The sequence below is a fragment of the Lagopus muta genome, chromosome 1, assembly GCF_023343835.1.
Source record: "Lagopus muta isolate bLagMut1 chromosome 1, bLagMut1 primary, whole genome shotgun sequence".
NCBI lineage: Eukaryota > Metazoa > Chordata > Aves > Galliformes > Phasianidae > Lagopus > Lagopus muta.
This window is the reverse complement of record NC_064433.1, coordinates 104206606-104228816: the sequence shown is the minus strand read 5'-3', so window position 1 is coordinate 104228816 and position 22211 is coordinate 104206606. Positions and strand designations below refer to the sequence as shown.

Sequence of the window (22211 nt, the reverse complement as noted above, 5' to 3'; positions counted from 1 at the left end):
GAGTAATACTTAGTGGCTTTTGTGTTGTCTTGTAAATAACTAAGATCTTGAATACTAAACTTTTAACTTAAGATTTCTTAAGACAACTTATGAACAACTTGTTCCTACAATTATGTTCTCATGTCTAAACTTATTCACTAAAGGCCAGTGGTATTAATTTCTGCAGCATCAAGTGTTAGGCCAGATGATCCCCACTTGTATAAATGTGTGCATTCATTGAAGCTGATAGATTTGTGCCATCTACTATCAAGAGTAAATTACTTTTTTTTTTTCCTGGCAATGTGTTGGGTTTTTTTAGCCTACACTCAGCTGTGGACATTTATGACTACATAAGTTTTACGTCAGCATTTTAGATCTTACCTCATCTCTACACCTGAAACCCACTTTCAGAAAAGCTGTTTGGCAATACTTATTTTGTACAACAGCACAGCAGCCTCCCTGAGATGATGATTTTGAATTCTATTAGAACATTTTTAAATGCTCTTCCTTTATTTCTGCTGTACCTCTCTCTTTACCTGTTAACTTTTTTTTTTTTTTTTTAACTTTGGCTGAAGAAGGAGGATGTTTGTGAATATACACGTAGCATATCAGGACTTGTGAAGTTTGCTAGAAAGCATGAAGTTTTTGACTGCAGAGAATGTACATGTAGGCATAAGGTACTTGAGAACGTACCACTGTCATGAATAGAAGCAGACAGCATTGTGTTGCTAAAGCTGTACGCCTTCTAAATGTAGCTTTACCTCTGAAAGTTTTGTGAAAGCAAGCTGCTCTTTCAAAATTACTGTGAAATTACATTTATCTGTGCACATTTACAGCAATCACTATTATGCTTAAAAGCACTGACAACAGGTTTTTGAGCTGCCTAACACTGTAGCTGTGTTGTTAATAATATCCCAAACACTTTAAAACCAATTCAGGTAGCTATAATTTTCTCTGCAGTCACTCTTCTGTGACTACCACAGGCTATGCAATCACAAGGAAAGCCCACTTTGAGTTTTGTTTATTGTCTCCAGCTTAGAGTTCTTAATTTCTTTTTTCATTTTTTTTAAAAAGAGTAAGATAAGTGATGTTTCTTTCATTTTTGATTGCCATTTACAAATATGGATTTTTCTCAGAAAAGGTGTTTAAATAAAAGCAGTCTCTGTTCAGGGGCAATGGATTCCAAGCCTGTGCTTTGATTCAGAGCTTGACTGTGATATTTAAGAAAGTAAACTTTTGCTTTATAAAAGTAATTGCTTCTATACAGAGTGCATATTTGGGACTTCATAGGTCACCAAGAAATATATTAAAAGAGCAAAGTAGTTATTGTAAATAGAGGGGATTTATTTATTTTAAATTAAGATGGTTTTGGTTTTTGAGCGAGAAGTTTTGTAGTTTTTCAGATTCAAATGCTATTACTGTAGCTGGAAGGTTATATCAACACAGTTCCCAGAAGGAAGCTGTGGTGCTTTTTATATTAATGGGTGATTAGAATTAGACCATCCATATGCAAATTTCTGCATAGACTATTTTCACAAAGCACAAGTCAGCTGCACAATGAATGTTCATATGGAAATAAAATTAGAATTGGCTCGAGCTGTTTTTTTGAACTCTTAATGGTGAAGTTTATAAATATTACAGTAAAATAAATTGAAGTATTTATTTCATTTTCATATCACGAAAATATGTTGTTGTTAAAACAAAGTATTTTTAATATGAGATTGCTTTGTTACTTGGATTTACTCCCTAATGTTCTTTCCTTTGATGTCTGTTTCTCTTTCACAAGCAGGAGCAACCGTCAGGGTAACAGGTATCTGCCTATTTACCAATATTGTATGTGGTCTCCATCTGTTCAAGCAGAAAAGATGTATGAATCTGCTTTTCATACATCTGCAGTCTCATCCACATTAAAATCACCTGTCCACATTAATGGATTGACTGTCAAACCATAGTTTGCTTTTTCTTTTCATAATGCAGTAAAAATTGATAGTGTTAACTGTATTTACTAGTGACATAGCAAAAATTTTGCTTCATCATCTTTAATGAAACAGTTAGATCTTACATATGCTGTTTAGTCTGAATCTGCTGCTCATAGTCTATTTGGGAAAAAAACAAACAAGCCAACATGTAGGTGTTTGGAAGGGTAATGGCAGAGTGAATGGGGTTGGTCTCTTCTCACTCATGACAGGATGAGAGGAAGTGGCCTCAAGTTGCAAAAGGGGAGGTTTAGTTTGGATATCAGGAAACACTTCTTTACAGAAGGGGTTGTGAAGCACTGGAATAGGCTCCCCGGGGAGGTGGTTGAGTCACCATCCCTGGAAGTGTTTAAAAACCGTTTGGATGTGGTGCTCAGGGACATGATTTAGCGGAGGGCTGTTAGAGTTAGGGTAGGATGGTTAGGTCGTGGTTGGACTGATGATCTGTAAGCTCTTTTCCAACCTGAGTGATTCTATGATTCCATGACTCACATTTCTCAAAGAACGGAGATCTTACTGTTACCCATAGTAAAATGAGCTGAATGTTACAATTAAAATGTTATGTGGACAATTTAAAAGCAAGTGTTTCTGGGAATTATTCAGACCAAATTTTGCCTATAGTAAAGAGCAATTGGGATTCATAGTTTCTTTGGGATTTTGTACTTTTTGATTACTTGGTGAATGAACATAGGATTTAACCAACTTGTGCTAAGCTACATTTAATTTGGATTCATCCTATGGTTCAGTGTTTTACATATTTCCCCTTTGTTACTTGATGTCTTTATTTTAGCACTGTTTTCTGAAACACTATCCTTATAAGATGAACAATTCTGTTTATGGTTTGGTAACCTTAAGCTTCATCTATTTTAGAACATCTCTGGTACTACTAAGCCAGAGAGTTATGTAACTAATGTTGTTCTGATAAAAACACAAAACTTTAATATTTTTGTAAGTGCTGAGAGTGTTTAAACTGAATCACCCTTTTTTTTTTATATTAGAATGTGGATATATGGAGTTGTGCTTTAAACTGCTGACAAAAGAAATGCAGTAAAAACATTTTTGTAAAGGCTGAGGTTAGGCTACTTAATACTGCATTTCAGTTGATTTAGCTAGCATCCTAGTTCAGTGAAACAGTAGTAAACAGTCTTCATGCTAAAGATCTAAACTGTTTTGGTATGTTAAAGTAATGTGTTAAAGTGACAGAGCTGTTCATGATATTGGAACTCTCAGAAGTTATTTTAACAGCCTTAATTGCTTTGCTTTAGCTTAATAAGGTGGAACTCCAAACTTTGTTCCGTCAATGTTGTGACTCGCACAACCTGTAGGTAATAAATATTCTGCCTTTTTGGACAGTTGGAACAAGGTATAATAATCATGTTGTTGTTTAAAAGTTTGGTTTTAAAAGATAAGGAGAAAACTGTCTTCTCCATCTGGTTTTATTCTAAACAATGATAACTTGCCATTTTAAATCATAATGTGTTTTAAAAGAAAGTCCCTCCCCCTCCTGACAAGGATGATGATTGTAGCTTCACATGTCAAGAAGTATTGGAGATGCCTACAAAATAGACATCTACATAGAGATGCCTAAAGTACATACACTAATAACACTAATTTTCTCTTTCATTGTGATGCTTAAATATTGCTTTTAACATCCATGTTAGAAACTCTCCAATAATGAAAACAAGAGCTTTTCTTTTACATCTGTGCTTGGTTATCACTTGTTTAGGATATAGCACAAGTTTCTTGAAGAGTTTCCAATACCATATCCAACAGAGCTTCTGGCCAGGGTTCTGAGCTGCGTGAAGCTGTGGGATTGGGGAGTTAACTTGAGCTACTAGGAAGCTTTTCTTTGGAAAAGGAGCTAAGGGGGTTTTTTTGTTCCTGAAAAGAAGCAATCATTCTACAATAAGCACATTGTACAAGTTGCAGCCAAGTTGTACTGAAGGTTCAGTTTAAGCCCAAGAGCTTCTTTTTTTCCCCATGAGAAATGGGGAGTTGATAATAATCTCAAAAACAGATGGTCATGTGATTACTAAGCACCTTGTTTTCTTTCCAGATTAAAACAAATGGAACCTATGGCACTAAACTTGAAACACAGTTAAATAGCGACCCTTTTGAAGATTTGTCATTTCAGCTGCTTGTGTCAAAGATGCAGACATCTGCTCAAACATCAGCTGTTCCAACCTTAAACCAAAAGGAATCGATGCAGTTGCCTTCCGCAACACAAAGAAATGATATTTTGAATACTGTAAGTTGCATGCCAGCAATGCCTCCTGCTCCAACCCTGAGCATATCCCAGGAACGCACGCGCAGCTCTCCAAATCCATTTGTCACTGGACTGAACCGCACAAATCCATTCACTGAAAGAACGCTTACTGCTGGAAACCCATTTAGAACAGAAACTCAAGAATCTGAAATAACTTCACATTCACAGGAAGGACACGCCGCTTTCAATCCTTTCCCTTTTCTAAATCCCCCCAGTTCTAATACGAGCAAGCCTGTATTCTCTGTTAATGCGCCTGAGAACAGTTTTTGCTTGCGAAGTAGATCTCTCATGGTAAAAAATGTACAGCCAAAAGGATGGGTAACGTTTGACGAGGAGGATGACAATTTCCACGTAAAGCTAAAGCCATCTAAAAGTGTTCCAGATTTTAAGCAAATCGATTCCAGGAAGTCAGCTGGATCTCCAGATTTGCTGGGCACTGAAAAAAATACTTTTCTTGGTTCAGACTTTACCTTTGGTAATGACTGGAATAAAAGTTCTACTGATTGTTTCTATACAATGCCAGCGAGAAGACCGCCTGCACCTCCTGTCCCATCGAGAGTAACCAGCAACAGATCCCCTGCAGATCCTTTCACTTCTTTGGCACCTAAGGTGTCACCAACACAAGATTTTACAGAAAGATAGATCTTCAAAAAATATAAGAGGTTATATTTGTTGCTACATTTATCCAGTAGAATAATTGGGCATTTGAGATTATTCTGTGTGCAATAATTACTTGTCAAATGCACTGAAACTTTACTCGTAAACAGCCACTATTATTTGTGTATAGATTTTGAATATGTATATATGGTAGAGCACAAAAAATGATCTGAAGTTTATTAAAATCCCAGTGTAATAGTATTTGAATAGATGGAAAAGAAAGAAGGATGAGCTACTAATCTCAGTAAAATATACCAATCTTGGAAATAGTTTTTGCCTAGGGAGCTCTCTCTGTTCAGTTCCCCTGTGTGGAATTTCAAAAAAGGGAGCTCCCTGCTGGTAGCCTTCCCACTCCCTTTTTACTGTTTTGTTAATTGCTATTTATAAGTATTTACCAAAGAGCTGCCAAAGTTTATTGAGATTTGAATGTTGACAAGTATTGTTTAGAAGTTGTTTAATTTATAACAGAAGCTACAGAGATTTGTAAGGCTTATATTTGAATTTGAGGCACAACAAGAATAGTTTAATTTCAAAATACAAACAATACTTTGTATATTAATATATTCAATATTTGACTTTAATTTTCTGTGTCAGTACATTTCAGCTGTTAAATATTATTGTGACATATATTCACCGTTATTAATGCAGAATTACTGTTCCATATCATCCATTTATTCACTGCTATTTTAAAATATTTTTTTTTTCCACAAATTGGAAACAACTGATATAAGTTTTCCCTCAACCTCTGGAAAAAATCCCCTTGAATTTTGATAAATCAAGCAGTCTTTTACCAGTTGCAGACAACATACTGCCATTAGCTCGTCCCACTCTTCTTTCATGTGTTGGAAGGCCTTTCTTGTCCTACAGAAGGACCTGGGTGAAGGAACTGGCAGTCGTGTTCAGCAGCAGAGGAGAAAGTCACCTTACATATTCGGGCTGTCCTCCCAGCATCCTTCCTGTCTACTGTTATACTTACTGCTGTATTTTCAAAACCTTGCCTTCAAAGAAGAGAACGTTCTCTGAGCTGAATGATATCATTCTGTCACTTTTGCAGTGAAGCTAAACAAGTGACCCTTCATCCCCCAGAGGCGGTGACTGTCCCGCGTTTGGTGCTGCTTTGAGGCTGGCAAAGCCTAAGTCATGGTTCTGCATATTATGCTATAAAAAGGCAACTCTGTGCTCTTATGTTTTCTAAAGCTCGCATAACATTACATAAAATCTAATATTTTGTTATCTTGAGGCAATTTAAAATAACTGATATCCTTAGCTCTACTTACACATGCTAAAAGCCCCCTGCCGTTCTCCCTACAATTCACGCTATCTTGGCACGTAACTTCTACATGCAGTTGTGTACTTCTGTCAAAAGCTGAACGTGGCACAATGTTGTCACCTCTTGGGGGACTGCAAACGCCTGCCTACTATGCTCATTGGCTTTACTTGCAAACAAGCCAACTGGTTCTGCAAAACCAGTGACCGAAACTCAACGTATCAGCATTGTATTTATAGCAGCAAAATACACAGTGACAGTACTTTTTAAGAATTCTCAAATGCTATTAAAAGATTATTTATAAAATAGTCCACTTTTTCTTTGACACCGTCTGGTTAGCCATGAGCTGCAGTTGGATAGAGGAGTGACTATAGTGAATTTTATATTGTGCTTTTTTTTCTGTTCAGCTCATTAAACAGTACTTGTACATTTTAAACAGCAGTGCTACTTTAATCTTTGTGCTTCGGTATGTGGATTACCTTGTTTTACACTGTTGCTATAAACATCTGTGTGATCAGTGTTTTGGTATATTCTTACATTAGCAAAACATTTTGGGGGGGGAAACTTTTTCCTAGTGGGAGTTATGTGATAAATATGTTCTTTGTTGGATATTTAATTACAGTGATTGAAAACTACTGTCTAAAATGCACCTGGTATACAGCACCTCTGCACTATACAGGATTACGGAGATGGACAGCAAAGTACTGCAAAGATCACGAGAACTGCTCCAAAACTGTAGTGTGTGTGTATATATATATTGCTAACCACTGTAACGTGTATTAACAAAAAGAATTACTAGCAGAAGTTCTGAACATACTATGAATTAAAAATAGAAACGCTCAACACATTCACACGAGTTCCATGTTCCCTGTGGTAAACTGCTCTGTTAAATGTAACAGTTTTATTGCTTGTGGCACACAATATCTATGGCTGTATACTTTACAGAACTGCAGTATTGAAACTCAGTGGCGTACAACATTCCGTATATACCCTGTGGAAGGCGGTGTTGTATTAACCAAATAAACATACTGCCCTTAAGGACTCACCTTTTTATTTTCTCTTGCTGGAAACTTTCCTGGGGCGCTGTTTATCAGAGCAGCTCTCAGATGTTGCTCTGGGGTAGAGATCACTCTAGGCCCTCCTTTGGAGCACTGGCAGAGACCTGGCCAGCTGTAGTCTCTTGGCACAGCCTTGGAAGTGCTCTGACCGCTTTGTGAAATGGACGTGATGTAAACCACAGTCCTTGGTAAAATGGCCAGGACACAAGGCAATGTGGGATGAGTTTGCTGCTAACACCTGGTGTTTGCTGAGGTCAGGGTTGGTCCTGTCTGCACTGGCACTTTTGTACCTCCTCGTGTTCAAGCTGAACTGGATGGCAAAATGACTTTTTCATCTCAACCCTATGAATGGTAACAGCCTTTTAACACATGCAGTGCTTATTTTCCGTGATCTCGTGGGTGTAAGAAATTTGACAGTAAAGACTAGGCCTTTCCTTTTGCTGCTGAAGGACAGCTGCAGCCTGCTCCATGCCCAAGAGGCCAGGCTCCAAATTGCACAGACAGGGAGGCCCCAGGGTCTCTACCACTGCCTTGCTTCTCTGTGCACCGTGCTGCCTTGGCTGTTGGCATGGTGGCTCCTGCTTCATAGGATCACAGAATATCCCAAGTTAAAAGCAACCTGCAACAACTGAGTCCAACTCTGGGCTCCACACAGCACCACCTAAAACTCAAACCCTGTGTCTGAGTGTTGTCCAAACTCTCCTTGAGCTCCAGCACTGGTGGCCGTGCCCACAGACCCGTGCATCCCGTTCCCCGCCCACCGCCCTGTGGTGCAGCCCCTTTCCCTGACCCCCAGCTGCCCTCCCCTGACGCAGCTCCATGCCGTTCCCTCGGGCCCTGTCGCTGTCACACACAGCAGAGCTCAGCGCTGCCCCTCCGCTCCCTGTGAGGAGCTGCAGCCGCCACCAGGCCTCCCCTCAGCTCCTCTGCTCTGCGCTGAGCACAGCGAGGGGCGTCAGTCACTCCTCTTATTCTTACCCTCCAGACCCTTCACCATCTTCACACCACGTAGGTATGGTTGGCTCTTTGGCTATCAGGGCACACTGCTGTCTCAGATTCAATTTACCATCAATCAGAACCCCCCGATCCTTCTCCATGATGCTCTGCAGCCCCTCACCCCCAGTCTGTACACACACCCAGGGATGTCCTGTCATGGGGCAGACTCCAGCACTTGCTCCTGTTCAATTCCATGTAGTCAGTGATTGCCCAGCCCTCCCATCTGTCAAGCTCTCTCTGTAAGGTCTACCTACCCTCACAGTTAGGTTTTTCAATCTAAAAATTAGCATACATTTGCACTCTGCATCCAGACACCTACTCTAGATCTAACCTCTCCCTTACAGATAGAGCACTTGATCCTGTAGAGAGAGATGTGATTTAAATGGCTTAGAGAACATCACTGACTTTCTTGGATTGCTTTCTAGATTTCTAAAATGTCAAATAACAGCATAGGAATGAAATAAAAGAGGGACTGCACATCTCCCATTTCTGCCACAAGGAGAACACACTCAGTAATTTTCCAGTTGGACCCACAGAGCAGCCTCTGGGAGATGGCTGATGTGGCCATCATTGCCTGCACACACAGCTACTCCCTTGCAGAAGCTGTGCTGTTTAAGTCATGGAGCATGTAAAAGAAATGGTGACAAGCTGGGAAGAGATCACTATTTTTTTCTGTGTGAGCACTGCTTGGGAAACTGATGTCCACTCCCATCTGGAGAACCAGAGGGACATCAAGGAGGCCAGAAGGGAGCAACATGGGGACCACACAGGGAAGGGGAAACGAGATCTGGGTGAGGAGTTGTCTCCTGCAGACAGTTTTGTTTGCTCCTTGAATCAAATGACATCACCCGTGGTTCTGTGCAGGACCAGCAACAAGTTGATTGGAAGTGACTGGTTTGAGTGGGGCCACAGTGGGAACTGCAGTGTAATTGATGAAGAACTGTTCCAGGTGGAAGCACTGGGAAGGAAAGGACCTTTCAGAGTTTGTGGGGCAGAGAGCATGAATGGCTTCATTCCTCAGCTTCATGGGAATGAATTCACCCTGCTGCAACATGACTGCCTAAGATCTCCCTCACTTCCTGCATTTCAGGCAGATGAAGGGGCACTGCTGCTCATAGGAAGGTACATCATTTGCTCCACCAAATCTCACAGCATTCTGGGGGGAGGAACGGAGGGTCCAATAAAGTAAGACTTAGTAAAGAGAGTATGGGGATGGCAGTAAATGTTCTGACCCTAATTTCTTTCTCTGCCTTTGCTGGTGTTTTAGAGGTTGCACTGCTGAGTACCAGAAGTGTGGATAAAACATATTTGGTGGTATCCAGTGAGTTTGAATTTGCAGAATGGAAAGATAAATAAATGAGGATGTGAGGAATCTATTTCTTTCAATGCATTCGCAACGTATCTTGTTTAAGTCAGCCTAAGCTCTAGGTTTGAAGTAACCAACAGACGTTTAATACCTCCCTTAGCACAGCTTGAGACCATTCTCTTTTTCCTATCACTGTTACCAGGGAGAAGAGGCCACCCTCACCCCACCACAGCCTCCCTTCAGACGGTTGTAGATAGAAATGAGGCCTCCCCTAATCCTCCTGTTCTCCAGACTGAACAGCCCCAACTGCGCCGCCCTGATTGGCCCGATGAGGGCCCCCGCCCCGCCTAGGGCGGAAGCGGAAGTGCCGTCTCCCCGCCCGTATCCAGAGGGGTGCGTGCGTTGCTGCGGACGCGGGGAGGCGGGTAGCGGCTCCAACGGCCCTCCGCGCATGCGCGTCGCTACTCCGGAGCCACCGCGGGGTCCCGCCGTCGTCTCCCCGCTCGGCCCGGCCCGGCCCCGCCATGGTGCGGCTGCACGTGAAGCGTGGCGATGAGAGTCAGTTCCTGCTGGAGGCGGCCTGCAGCGCCCGCCTCGCCGAGCTGGCGCCTCTCGTCGCCCGCATTTACAACGGCAGGCTGAAGGTGCAGCGGCTGTGCGCAGGTACCGGCCCGCCGCCCCGCTGCTGCGTGCGGGTTCTGGGCCTGCGGGAGTCGGGAAGGGCTCCGCGTCCCTGAATTCAAGGGAGCGGGGATCCCCGCCTCAAATCCTAGGCTCTGTGCGGGCTTTGGCGGCGTACGCGTTTTTCTGAGAGGTTTTTGTAAGCGGTGTGTTCTCAGTAAGGCAGATTTCTAACCTTGTGCTCTAAACGCTTGACCAAGAGATGCAGGAGCTGGCGGAGCACGGTGCATACTTACCGCTCAATATGCAAGGGCTGACGGATGAGCAGATTGAAGAACTGAAGTTGAAGGACGAGTGGGCAGAAAAATGCGTTCCCAGTGGTGGGAGTGTCTTCAAGAAGGATGAGATTGGACGAAGGAACGGGCATGGTAAATATGGTACAGATGGGTGTCACTTGCTGATGTCATCACAAGTGTGGAAATTGTGATTCTGAACCTATCTTTTTGCTTTGCTATCCTGGAAAGAATATAAAACCAATCAGCAATTGCATACTTCATATCTATCAGGCCAGCGAGTTAGCCAGATAATGTTTGTTTGCCAATTACTGCTGTCATCCTATGAACAAAGGATGCTAAAGGCATAGATTTGTTAAGTGGTATCTATTTAATAGCCTGTTTTCACAATGAATCACCAAAGCTATCATTTACCTGGGCTTGTTTAGCTTGGAAAAGAGAAGGCTCCAGGAAGACCTCATTGAGGCCTTCCAGTACTTGAAGGGAGCATATAAACAGGAGGGGGAACGGCTGTTTACAAGGGTGGATAGTGGTAGGACAAGGGGGAATGGTTTTAAACTGAGACAGGGGAGGTTTAGGTTAGATATTAGGAGGAATTTTTTCACACAGAGGGTGGTGAGGCACTGGAACAGGTTGCTCAAGGAGGCTGTGGATGCCCCATCCCTGGAGGCATTGAAAGCCAGGCTGGATGTGGCTCTGGGCAGCCTGGACTGGTGGTTGGTGACCCTGCACACAGCAGAGGGTTGAAACTGGATGATCATTGTGGTCCTTTTCAACCCACGCCATTCTGTGATTCTGTACATACCTAAATCCTAAATTAGGACCTAACGTAATGTTGATTTAAAAGCCTAAGTGGTGTTACATCTCTTCAGCACATATGATATTTAACTTCACAACTGTGCCACTTAGAAGTAAATTCCAAAAATAAGCAGACAAGTGCTAGAATTCTTCCAGGTACTCTGGCCTTAACTTGTGGTGCGTGTATCAAGCACCATTCCCCCTCCCCTTTGGGGACAAGAGGATGAAGGCTGTCTGTGCAGCAGAGGCTCTTGTCTTCTTGCTCTCTGTTCAACAACCCTGTAGGCATGGGTTGCAGGGCAGTTCAGTTAAGGAGGAATCTTTGAATAATGCAGCTTTGACTTGACATCCACGAGTAGCTTGTTCTTAATATCTTTTGGGGGTTTGGGGGTAAATAGTTCTTCTAATGCAATACATTCCCCAAGCAAATTGAACCTCTCCTGAATTGTAATATACAGGGATGCTTTCGCTCCTACCTCAGCCAAGTGGTTGAGCCTCTCTCACGTGCCTTGGAGTGCTCATTTGTGTTCAGAATTACCACAGTTATGAGCATTGTCAGGCCTTATAGTAAAAATTAGCAGTCAGCCTTAACATGAAGATACGACCCCTCTGACTTGTAGTCTGGGTCAGGCATTTATCTGTTAGCAGGTGGACAGCTTCTTAATATTAACAGTTATAATACTGAATAGTATGCAAATGTGGGCCAAATTAAATGATGCATTTAAATGTGTAGCTGCAAATGAGTATGATTTAATTGCATTTTTGTTTGCAAGGAGACAATTTTTAAAGCAGTCAAAATAGATAGCTATGATGTAAAATGTGCATTGTATTTGCAAATTACTTTGGGATTTTAATTAGGATTTAAAAAAAAGCCAGCAAGCTCCATGCTGTTGTTTCTGATTTGTGCAAGAGGCAGAGATGTTCCCTTTTGCTATGCAGAGTTAACTTTAGTCTGCGCATGGTAGAATAATGCTAACTGGTGGGAAAGCCTTCAAAGCCAGAGCAGAATCCAGAGCCTAGAGACAGGAACAACTACAAAACATAAAAACCTTATCATCTGTTGTATCTTCATCAGTTAAGGTAAGTATGGTTAGGTTGAGATTGGACTTGATGATCTCGAAGGTCTTTTCCAACCTGAGCAATCCCATAAAGCACATCTGCCAGTACAGTCCACAGTAGTCAGATGAGAGAGAGTCTTGCTTTGGGTTGTGGTGAGCATGAGGTGATGGCTGTTGCTTTTCAATCAGTATTTTTGTTTTCGGTGAAGTTCCCAGTATCAGTCAGATGTCTCCAGGGAACACTGTGTTTTACTGTGCCCATGAGAAATGCTATTTTGTTTCTTAATTTAGTAAGAAACTTGATACTAAAGCATCCGTGTGGTAAATGGACTACAGTTTAGCAGTGAGTATGTTTCTTGCTTTGTGACTGAACAATGTTTCATTTGCTTGCAGTAGAGAATAACCTGGACAGGCAGCTTGCTTGGTTTCTTTGGGATTTGTATGTGTGTTTTGGTTGGTGTTCCCTCTTTTAGTTTTGCTTTGTTTAGCTTGTTCTTATAGCAAATATAGACTATTGAGTACATCTCTCTTATTTTCTAGCTCCAAATGAAAAAATGCAGCAGGTTATAAGAAAGACCATAGAGGAAGCCAAGGCATTAATCTCTAGGGTAAGTTTTCCAAAGCAGCATGTGATACATGGGACTTTCCTAATAGGGGCCGCGTAGTTACACAGCTTAATTAAAAGTGGACTTTTTTCAGTGCAAAGGCAAACAGTTTTTGATTAATATCCTGCAGCGATGGGAATAATCTAGCAGAAACTCACGCTTCTGTTAATGATTTTCTTAATGGCTTCTGGCAAGCTGGTTCAACGAGTGAAGGAATCAGGTATTAAACACCAAGCGAATGCTGGCAGCCGAGACCTCGCTGAATGATTAAATTGCGTTTAATTTCATCCACACACTCCTAATTTGCTACTGATGCATTCTTTAGGTGAATGCTTGTCGTGTTTTCTGGTGAAAATTTAACTGTGTACTGTGATGTTCCTGGAATAAAATACCTCTTGCTCACTAACACAGTCTTTTGACTGTTACCTGTGGCTAATTGAAACACTCTAATCTCTGAGATTAAGCCTTGGTTTTACAAGCAATCAGATGTGCACTTGGTCTCTGTGACTTTGTGTGCTTAAAGGTAAGCATGAGAGTATGCTTTCATGGGACTATAGTCTCAGCTTGCCTTACCAAATGTGTGGATGTTGTGCATAGTGTCTCAGCTTTCATACAACTTTGAAATGCAAATTCAGGAACGTTTGTTATCAGATTAATGTTTTGGTAAATACTTTCAAGCTATTTTCTTCTCTTCTTCTCAATCCTCTGCTTCTGGGAATTAATAGGTATGGAAGTCTAAAACAGCTTTAAGCCATGTACAGATAGTTAATCAATTTTTAGTGTTGCCTGTGAGCTTGAATTGGCCTTCTTGACAATTCCGTTGCTGATAAGTGTGTTAATCTTCTGAGGTTGAGATACCAATTTGACTCAGTTAATGAGCTTACTAATGGCCACCAGGAGGCAGCATTCTCTTACTCTTTTGTTGTCTCACACAAATTGGAACTGTTCAATCACTGAGGAAAAAGCTTCTGTTCTTTTCTAGATGCACCTTGTATGGTTAGTTGGTTGTTTTCCCCCTTTGTCTGTTGCAGTCTGATTTGGAATGATCTCAGGGTCTTTCAGGTCTTTGCATGAATATGCCAAACTTTACTCTTTCACTCACGTTCACCCCACATCTTACTGAAGACACAAGTTCTAGATCCTTTCTCTAGTCCTCACTTTAATTTGACTTGAGCCTTGTTGGTGAATTGCAAGTACTTGGAACAAAAGGCTTCCCATCCAGTTTCTGCAGTCCTATGTGTACATACCTGAGTGCCCGTATTCCACAGACATTTGTTACTATGTGCACCCTGCACAACTTAGGAAGTATTTTACATATATATGTATATTTGTATGCCTAATATCTGTGTAGACAGCTGTGTTTGAATATCCCACTGATAAACTTTTAAAATCACTGTGAAGCAAGGTCTTTCTTCATATACCTCTGTGTGTGTCTACATGTGTGTGTATATAAAAAATTACCCATGACCCCTGCCTGTTTTTCAGAAACAAGTTCAGGCCAATGTGTGTGTTAATCTGGAGATGGTGAAAGATGCATTGGACCAGCTCCGAGGGGCTGTGATGATTGTGTATCCAATGGGATTGCCTCCATACGATCCAGTTAGGATGGAGCTGGAAGATAAGGAAGACTTGGCAGGAACTCACGTATGCAGTCGTGTTTTTGTGTTGTATGTTGTGTCTGGGTTCCAGCTGTGCTATGCTGTTGTTCCCCACTTTATCAGTTAAGGTGAATTTGTTTCCATGTGCGTGAGAAATTCTGTTAAGTATTATTGTCTGATACTTCACATGAAAGCACACCAGCAGCTTTGCTGCAGTAGTAAGATGAATGAAGTGTATTTTCAACGTTACATAAAAGCTGACTTCAAGTAAGCCTGGAACCCAATTTAAATAGCTTGTCTGTTCCTCCTCCACCCCAGTAAGTTCTCCCATGCACACCCTTCACATTGTTTATTTGCCACAGGCTGGGCTTGAAGTCATAGAAGAATCCGAAGTGCAGTTATGGTGGGCAGGAAAAGAGCTGAAAGAAACAAAGCTGCTTTCTGACTATGTAGGCAGAAATGAGAAAACCACCATCATTGTCAAGATACAGAAAGTGAGTATCACCACTTGATTTCTTTGTTATTCCTTCTTGGCAGTCCAATTCTCTATGGTAGAGAACTGTTATTAGGTGTATGAAATTATTTAGAATTAGATCCAGCCTAAGTGTCTTAAAATAACATTTATTTTTTTTTTAAGCTTCTAGTTTATTGTATCTCAATTATTTTTTTTTTTAGTAATTCCTTTGCCTATCAGTTAAATATTCTAATTCCTACTACCTGCTCCATAACACTTTATGAAAGTGCACTAAAGAGATACTTAGAACTTGTTTGAACACAACCTGAAAAGCTTTAAAACACACACAAAAACTCAACTAGCTCTCAGTTCCATCTCAGTGCAGAGCATTAGGCAGAATACCTTCATTAACTCTTATGTCTGTGCATTGAGAGAAAATCTCTGCAACTCCGTGCCTTCCTAAATGTGGTGCCCTGAGTTTCTTGATGGCAGGTCCTCAAGTTGTCTTGGTTGCGTTGTGAACTTGTCTTCTTTGAAGACACAGGTTCTATATTTGGGGCCCAAACATAGGCTATCCCAGAGTCATCAGTGAGAATTCACTGAGTGCTAGAAGGAAAAAGCCAGCTGCTGCACGTGCACTGCTCAGCTGTGCTGTCAGCTGTGCTTCTTAAAGCTCTGAAGCAGCTGAACTTCATAAAGGAGATCAGACTTTCCAGACAGATGTGGTGAGACACATGTAGCTTGTGAGCATAGCTCTGAGCTGATTTCTGACATAGTGAGCAAAAATTGAAGCAAAGATTTCCCCCTTCCCCTCAGTTTATAGACCGAATGCTTTAGCAAAAAGCTGTCATTAAGTGTGTGCTGGCAGCTGACACCATGGTCATGTTCTCACATCATCAGAACTAAGTAGTAAGTTGATGGGGCCGTTTGCAATTTTCTAGACAAAGTAGTGCAGAACTGTGCAGTTCTGCTCATCTCAGGTGAGAAAGCCTTACTCAAGGGAAGAACTTTTGGATTTTCAGTTCACTTTCAGTGTATCCCATTCAAAGGATGCATTTATGAATATCAGATGACTGACGTTTCCTATGGGCAGTACTTGCCCATAGCTCAGAATTATTCTTGAGATTCATTTCACTTTTATGGCAGTAAAAGTTTCTCTGCCTCGGAAAGCAGGAATGGCTACAATCTGCAAGAGTGTGTAATTGGATTCCTTAAAGATTCATCAAGTGACACATGTTTTTGTCATTTGGAAAACCAGAATTGCTTTCTCTTTTCTATCTGACTGGCTGAAAAATGCTGTGGCTATTGAAGAGCCATCGAAATGCAGGCTCCCAGGAAAGTTGTCTTACTGTTCAATCAGTTGAGGGATCTCTTCAGAGAATGCAAAGTAGTATGGTGTTTTTCTTATCTCGCAGTGGATGCCTGCATTCTTGAGTTGCAGAGCTAATTTAAAGCAAGCCAGACCATTTTTGTTCCATAGGGGATTTGGCATCTTTATTTAAACTGTTCTGTTTGCTATTGTTGACGATAGCTATCATCAGCTATTTTCTGCTGCGTGCATCACTTCTTCCATGAAGATAATTGACTGGAAAGTTTTTTCTTTTATTTGTAGGAACAAATAATTTTTATTTGTAGTGTTTCGTAGCTGTTTTTCTTTACCAAGTTGTAAGCCATCTTGAGTCTATGTTACAAGAGGAGCTAAAGATGAATTGGCCCATTCTGAGACACTGGGAATGGCCTTAAAGCTGAGAGATTTCTGATGTCTTTCAGAGCAGAAGTTTAAGTAAAACAGACTCAGTAATCCTGTTTTCGTTTATTTTCCTGACCTGAAAATCTTGTTAAATTTGAGAGATTTTATTGTCTGAAGAAAGATTTTGCTATCTCTGCTTAGCAGCTTCTCCTGCTCTTTTCATGAGGGTGGATAGTGATAGGACAAGGGGGAATGGTTTTAAACTGAGACAGGGGAGGTTTAGGTTAGATATTAGGAGGAAGTTTTTCACACAGAGGTGGTGAGGCACTGGAACAGGTTGCCCAAGGAGGCTGTGGATGCCCCATCCCTGGAGGCATTCAAGGCCAGGCTGGATGTGGCTCTGGGCAGCCTGGACTGCTGGTTGGCGACCCTGCACATAGCAGGGGGTTGAAACTGGATGATCATTGTGGTCCTTTTCAACCCAGAACATTCTATGATTTTATGATTTGTATCAAATACCATCTGAAAGAAATGTATACTTTCCCTTTCAGAAAGGACAGGGAGCTCCAGGACGTGAGCCTCTGATTAGCCATGAAGAGCAAAAACAGATGATGCTGTATTACTACAAGAAACAAGAAGAACTTAAGGTAACAACATCCTTTTAACTGTCTGTGAGCTATGGTAGCACAGAGACTAAGCACAAGTTCCTTTCATTACCACTGCCTTAACCTGTTGGTTCTGTTCATAGAAACTTGAAGAGGACGACGACGATTCATTTCTAAATGCTGAGTGGGCAGACAGCCATGCTTTGAAAAGACAATTTCATGGCGTGAAAGACATCAAATGGGGACCAAGATGAAGCTCCACAAGCACTTTTTGCCTCTTTACACTGTTTGGTTTGCAAAGAGGGTTGTTACTGTGTGTTAGATTCTTCTGACAGAAGCTGAAGTTGTTACTTCCTTAGCAGATGCCTGATTCAGCCTTAGATTTTTGATACCTGTTTACATTTCTATGCAACTTTAGCAGCACTTGTCTCTGCAAAGAACGGAATAAATCCTGTTTGAGTTGATTATTTTATTAGAAACTTATATTTTGAATATGTGATGTTAATGTATTTCATAGGTAATATAGGTAATAAATGTGTACTAAAAGAGAAGTCTATATAATCATTTCTTCAGAGCTGATTTTAAACTCATTTTTAAATGACTTGACCACTTAGCAATTATTTAAGGAGAAGTTTTATGTATAACATGAAGTTTTACATGTTAGGTTTCTGTCTGCTCAATAGGGATTCTTTTCTACTGAGGCAGGTGTGCGTTCATGCCAGAAGCTGTGCAGCACAAAGCCTGACTGCCCTGAAAATCTTACATGAGGATCAACTGGGTGTTTTAAAGAGAGGTGAGCCATACCTGGCTGTGGACACTTACAGCCAACAATGGTATCTTCATTCACACCTAGAGCAGTCTTCATTTTCAGTTCTGCAGTGAAGAAAGGCAAGCCAGCTAAAGCAGCTGGTTTGGTATTGTAGTTTTTTATCGTACTCCATGTGCCAAGTTGCTCCTACATGTGTATATTTGCCTTCTGCTTGAGCAGGCTAGATTATGTTCACAAGTGACCTCAATCTTAATAACAGGCGATTGCTCATAGCACATAGTTTATGTCAGGTTCTAATCTGAAATATTTTTTGGCAGGTGCCACATCTTGGCACTGTGGTGCTAGGGCTGCCCACTTCTAACAGAGTGGTTGTGTTTGCTGTCCGAATTTGCACCCACATTTGATATTTTCCATTGCTAGTTTTTTTGGTCTTATTCACACCCTAATCCTCTTGTCACAAGGGCTTAGTTGCAGAGACAAATGTCTGACACATTATCAACTGGAAGCTTCCTACAATGCCAAACCTGCCAGTGCAACAAGGGGGGGAGTAAATTCTGTGGTCATTGACTGTCCACTAAAAACACCTGCTTGTTCCTCTCTAGATTTGCAATTCTCAGTACCCCTGGCTTCAATCTCCCTGCTTGTTTGAGTCATTGTAGAATAACAAAGTACTTTGCTAAATGTTTTTCCATTACTACGAAGCAATCACAATTTTCTTTACATATTAGTATCGTTGAAGAGACTTTGATCAAATTCAACTTCAATGTTTTCTTCAACTTGTAGCTGAGAACTACAATATAAAAAACCAGAAATAATGTAATTCAATAAGGTATTAATGATGGTTTTGCTACAGCGATTGAAATTGTTTGGTAGTTTTTTCCAAGCATCAAATTTATAGTACGTTTTCAAGAAAAGAATCAGTATGTCAATATTTTATCCTCATATTTTAAACTACCTGGAATTATTTCTCTGTGGCAAGAAGCTAGAGCAGGTTTTAAAAGAACCCCTGTTTCTGCTGCTTGCTCAGATGAAAATAAGAGTCCTGTACAATTCTGCAGAGGTTTTAATTCATTCCCACAGCTCATGGCTTTTTTTCTTAATGTGTGCCTTTGCTGTCTTCAAAGCATGGAGAGAAGAAAATCTGAAAACACTTCATTTTTTAATATCATTGGCATTGTTACGATGCATGCTCTCAGTCCGTGACTAAAATTGGTAACACTCATTGAAATTGGTGTAAAATCATAAAAATGATTTCTTATAAAATTTACTAGGCCAGCTCCTGATAGCTCCTGCTTTTGTAAGTGCTCCTTACAGACACAAATCCCCCTCCCTCATCTCCCATCTCTCAGTGATCTCCTTCGGTGAGTTTCATGTGGATGTTGATGAGTGTTTGAAGACATAAACTTAAAAACAGATTTTGCCCTGAAGGTTTTTTTGGGCAGCTATATATTTATATGTGTGTTTTAAAGAGTTATCAAATGACTATATTTTTGGTTAGCAGTTCAGAGTTGTTGCAGAGCTGCTTCCTTCTTTTCCAGCAATGGTCCAGAGAATTTTCATTCTGGTAGGCTGATATTAGGAGGAAGTTTTCCACACAGAGGGTGGTGAGGCACTGGCACAGGTTGCCCAAGGAGGCTGTGGATGCCCCATCCCTGGAGGCATTCAAGGCCAGGCTGGATGTGGCTCTGGGCAGCCTGGTCTGCTGGTTGGTGACCCTGCACACAGCAGGGGGTTGAAACTGGATGATCTTTGTGGTCTTTGGTGAAACCCAGGCCATTCTATGATTCTATGATAACATAGGGATTGCACTTGTGACATGACTGAACTAATGGTAGTAATTTATTGATGCACCGTAGAACGCTTAGGGGAGGCACTTACCTACTCCTCTTCATTTGCAAACAACTTTTTACAGTTACTTTGTCATAACTGCTCTGAGATTAGTGTCCTTGGCAGGAAGCTTCCCAGATGTTCTGGATCCATTGGAATGAATGCTCGGAAATACCCACCTGAATCCCTCTTGCAAGCAGAGCTTTCATCTCAGATGAGTGTTATTGCGAGAAGTTTGTTCGGTACACTCCCACTCTGTAAACAGCTGAAGTCACTGTTGGCTTGTGGCCATTTCATTTAACATCCTTGATACCAGAAGTATCCAATAGCAGTGACAATATGAAAAAAAAACAAACAGCTCAGTATCTATATTTCCTTGGATTGCCCTCATTAAACAGCACATCCACAACTGTGAGCAGGTGGTTTTCCATGAAGAAACTACACCGTGTTGGTAGTGTCCTCCCAGCAGAGCCCTCTGGTGTTTGTATCAAAGGAGCATAAGGACTTTTGTTACATTTCCAAGACTCGTTGAGAGTTATTGTTTCAGTGAAAAAGATCCTTTCCAGCTGTATTAGATGGAGGGCTCTGATCTCTGAGGGGGGCATTTGATTATGTTGTAGTGTTGTCATTTCCTTTCTTAAAGTGAGGAAAAGCTGGTATAGGAAATGATTAACACAGAAGAAACTGCATTGTGTTTCAAATACCTTTGATTGTTGTTCTCCCTTCTTAATGCTCACACAATGCTCTCATAGTACTCATGATAGCATCCGTAGAGCTGCTACGCTCGTTTGTTACAACTGAAATTGAATGAACTTACTGGAAAAAGATGAAAGAGCATTAGAACAAAGCACAGGACTGCAAGCATTTAAAGATCTGCTCCAAAGAATCAGAATTATGTGATATGAACGCTGCTCTTAGGTTTGTGAAAGCATTTTATCTTCCTTCTAAACTGCTAATTTCTGGGAGCTTGATAGCAGACATGCCCTTCTAGAGGGAAAAGCAGTTATCTGTCAAAGGCCACATACAGTGCAGCTTGGCTAAAATGTTTGTTTTGTGGCCATATCACCATTCTGATTAGTGGAAATTTATATTGCATATCGTGGGAGTTGGTAATGTAACTGCAGTCCTTGGCACAGACTGAGGGTTCCTTGTGAAGGAGCATTTTAGAGTGCGACAGAGGAAGGCCTGCTCTGCCTTGAAAGATGAAGCAGGTCCTCACGGTCATTTCTCACCCCTGCATTGAATTGCTGTGACTTCTGCAAGTGTGTTCTTGTGCTTAGTTCTACTGCACGAGAGCCATGGACAAAAGCCACCAGGGAGCTGTGGGTTGGCTGTTGTACTGCAAAGTCATGGAGTGGCCAGAACCCAACACAGCCAGTGGATTTTAAAATAGATTTTCTGGTTGTTTTCCCTCCCTGTTTTCTCCTCCTTGCAGCCTACATCATGCACTGCTGTGGGCTCCCCAAGCAGCAGAAGGGATGACAGGATGTGTGGTGAAGGGAGAGGCTGCAGAGGGAACGTAGACATCAATCCCCTGCTGGATGGAGAGGCCCAGGGGATGCAGGGAGCTGGAGCTGATGCTTTTGTTGTGCTCTTGTGTAGCTTATGTTCCTGCTTTGTACAACCTTGACAGCTGGGATCTGGCAAAGGTCTAACCTGATCAGGCCAGAGGAGGAGACTCTCTATGCTGTCACATCATCAGGCAGCACTCCTGTGCTGTGCAGCAGACAGAGCACTGGCAAAGGTTGCCTGGAGGCTGCGGAGTCTCCTCCTTGGAGATCTTCAAAACCTCAGTTGAATGTGGCCCTGGGCACCCTCCTTGAGGTGTCCCTGCTGGAGCTGGGGTTGGGCCAGAGGGATTCAGAAGTTCCTGCTAACCTCTACCAATCTATAAGCCCAACGATTCCATAATGAATTGAATGATCTGACTGCAATTGGGAATGGCACAAGGACCGGCTGTGATTAGGAGCCATCATTCAGAGCAGGAGCTCTGAGCTGCCCTCCACCCAATCCAGGGTACAGCAGGTAATGGGAACAGCCTAGTCCCATCTGCCCTGCGCTGGCCACAGCAGCACCTTACCCAAAAGCCACCTGCCTGCTGTGTCAAGGACAGTGCTTGTCCTCGCATTGTGTTAGTGTGTCTTGTGCAGTAGCCATGGTGGGATTGCCTTCCAACTGAGGAAGTTTATAGCAAAAATAGGAAATTTGGCACTTCCTTAAGGAAAAAGAAAAAAAGGCAATTATTGTTGTATTTCAAGGATTAGGTCTGTGAGAGCAGCTCTCAATGAAGGCAGAGTAATCCAGCCAGCTATGATTAAATATCTATAATGGTGTAGTCAAACCCAGTTGTGAAGGATTTTTTTTCCCCAGTAATCAGCATACAGCTGC

General features: G+C 41.6%; 2 protein-coding genes across 18 annotated transcripts in view; both read left to right on the top strand.

Moving 5' to 3' along the window:
• The window catches only part of SYNJ1 (synaptojanin 1), a 60457-nt gene extending 53271 nt beyond the window's left edge, over positions 1–7186 (top strand). For 14 of the 16 annotated variants that reach the window (XM_048934104.1, XM_048934109.1, XM_048934108.1 and 11 more), the window contains one exon: positions 4012–7186. In XM_048934104.1, coding sequence (XP_048790061.1) covers positions 4012–4863 — 852 coding nt within the window. In that variant the 3' untranslated portion in view covers positions 4864–7186. Of the gene's footprint in view, positions 1–1765; positions 1790–4011 lie in introns of all 16 variants that reach the window. The other 2 variants (XM_048934114.1, XM_048934113.1) reach the window with 2 other exon arrangements.
• A 2691-nt stretch (positions 7187–9877) lies between these two features.
• CFAP298 (cilia and flagella associated protein 298) lies at positions 9878–17778 on the top strand. 2 transcript variants are annotated; one of them, XM_048934177.1, is made up of 7 exons: positions 9878–10168; positions 10387–10554; positions 12816–12883; positions 14366–14524; positions 14841–14972; positions 17174–17269; positions 17371–17778. In XM_048934177.1, the coding sequence occupies exons 1-7, from the start codon at positions 10030–10032 to the stop codon at positions 17479–17481; spliced, it is 873 nt and encodes a 290-aa protein (XP_048790134.1). In that variant the 5' UTR covers positions 9878–10029; the 3' UTR covers positions 17482–17778. The 2 variants fall into 2 exon arrangements, with proteins under 2 accessions (XP_048790134.1, XP_048790133.1); XM_048934176.1 differs by having other exon boundaries at positions 10387–10563.
• The last annotated feature ends 4433 nt before the right edge of the window (positions 17779–22211 follow it).

Bases quoted from the DNA above. Each gene is read 5' to 3' on its own strand.
- CFAP298 (XM_048934176.1), top strand. From the start codon at position 10,030: ATGGTGCGGCTGCACGTGAAGCGTGGCGATGAGAGTCAGTTCCTGCTG. The intron at 12,884-14,365 runs GTAAGTTTTCCA...CCTGTTTTTCAG, and splicing joins CCAAGGCATTAATCTCTAGG to AAACAAGTTCAGGCCAATGT. The intron at 14,973-17,173 runs GTGAGTATCACC...TTTCCCTTTCAG, and splicing joins TCATTGTCAAGATACAGAAA to AAAGGACAGGGAGCTCCAGG.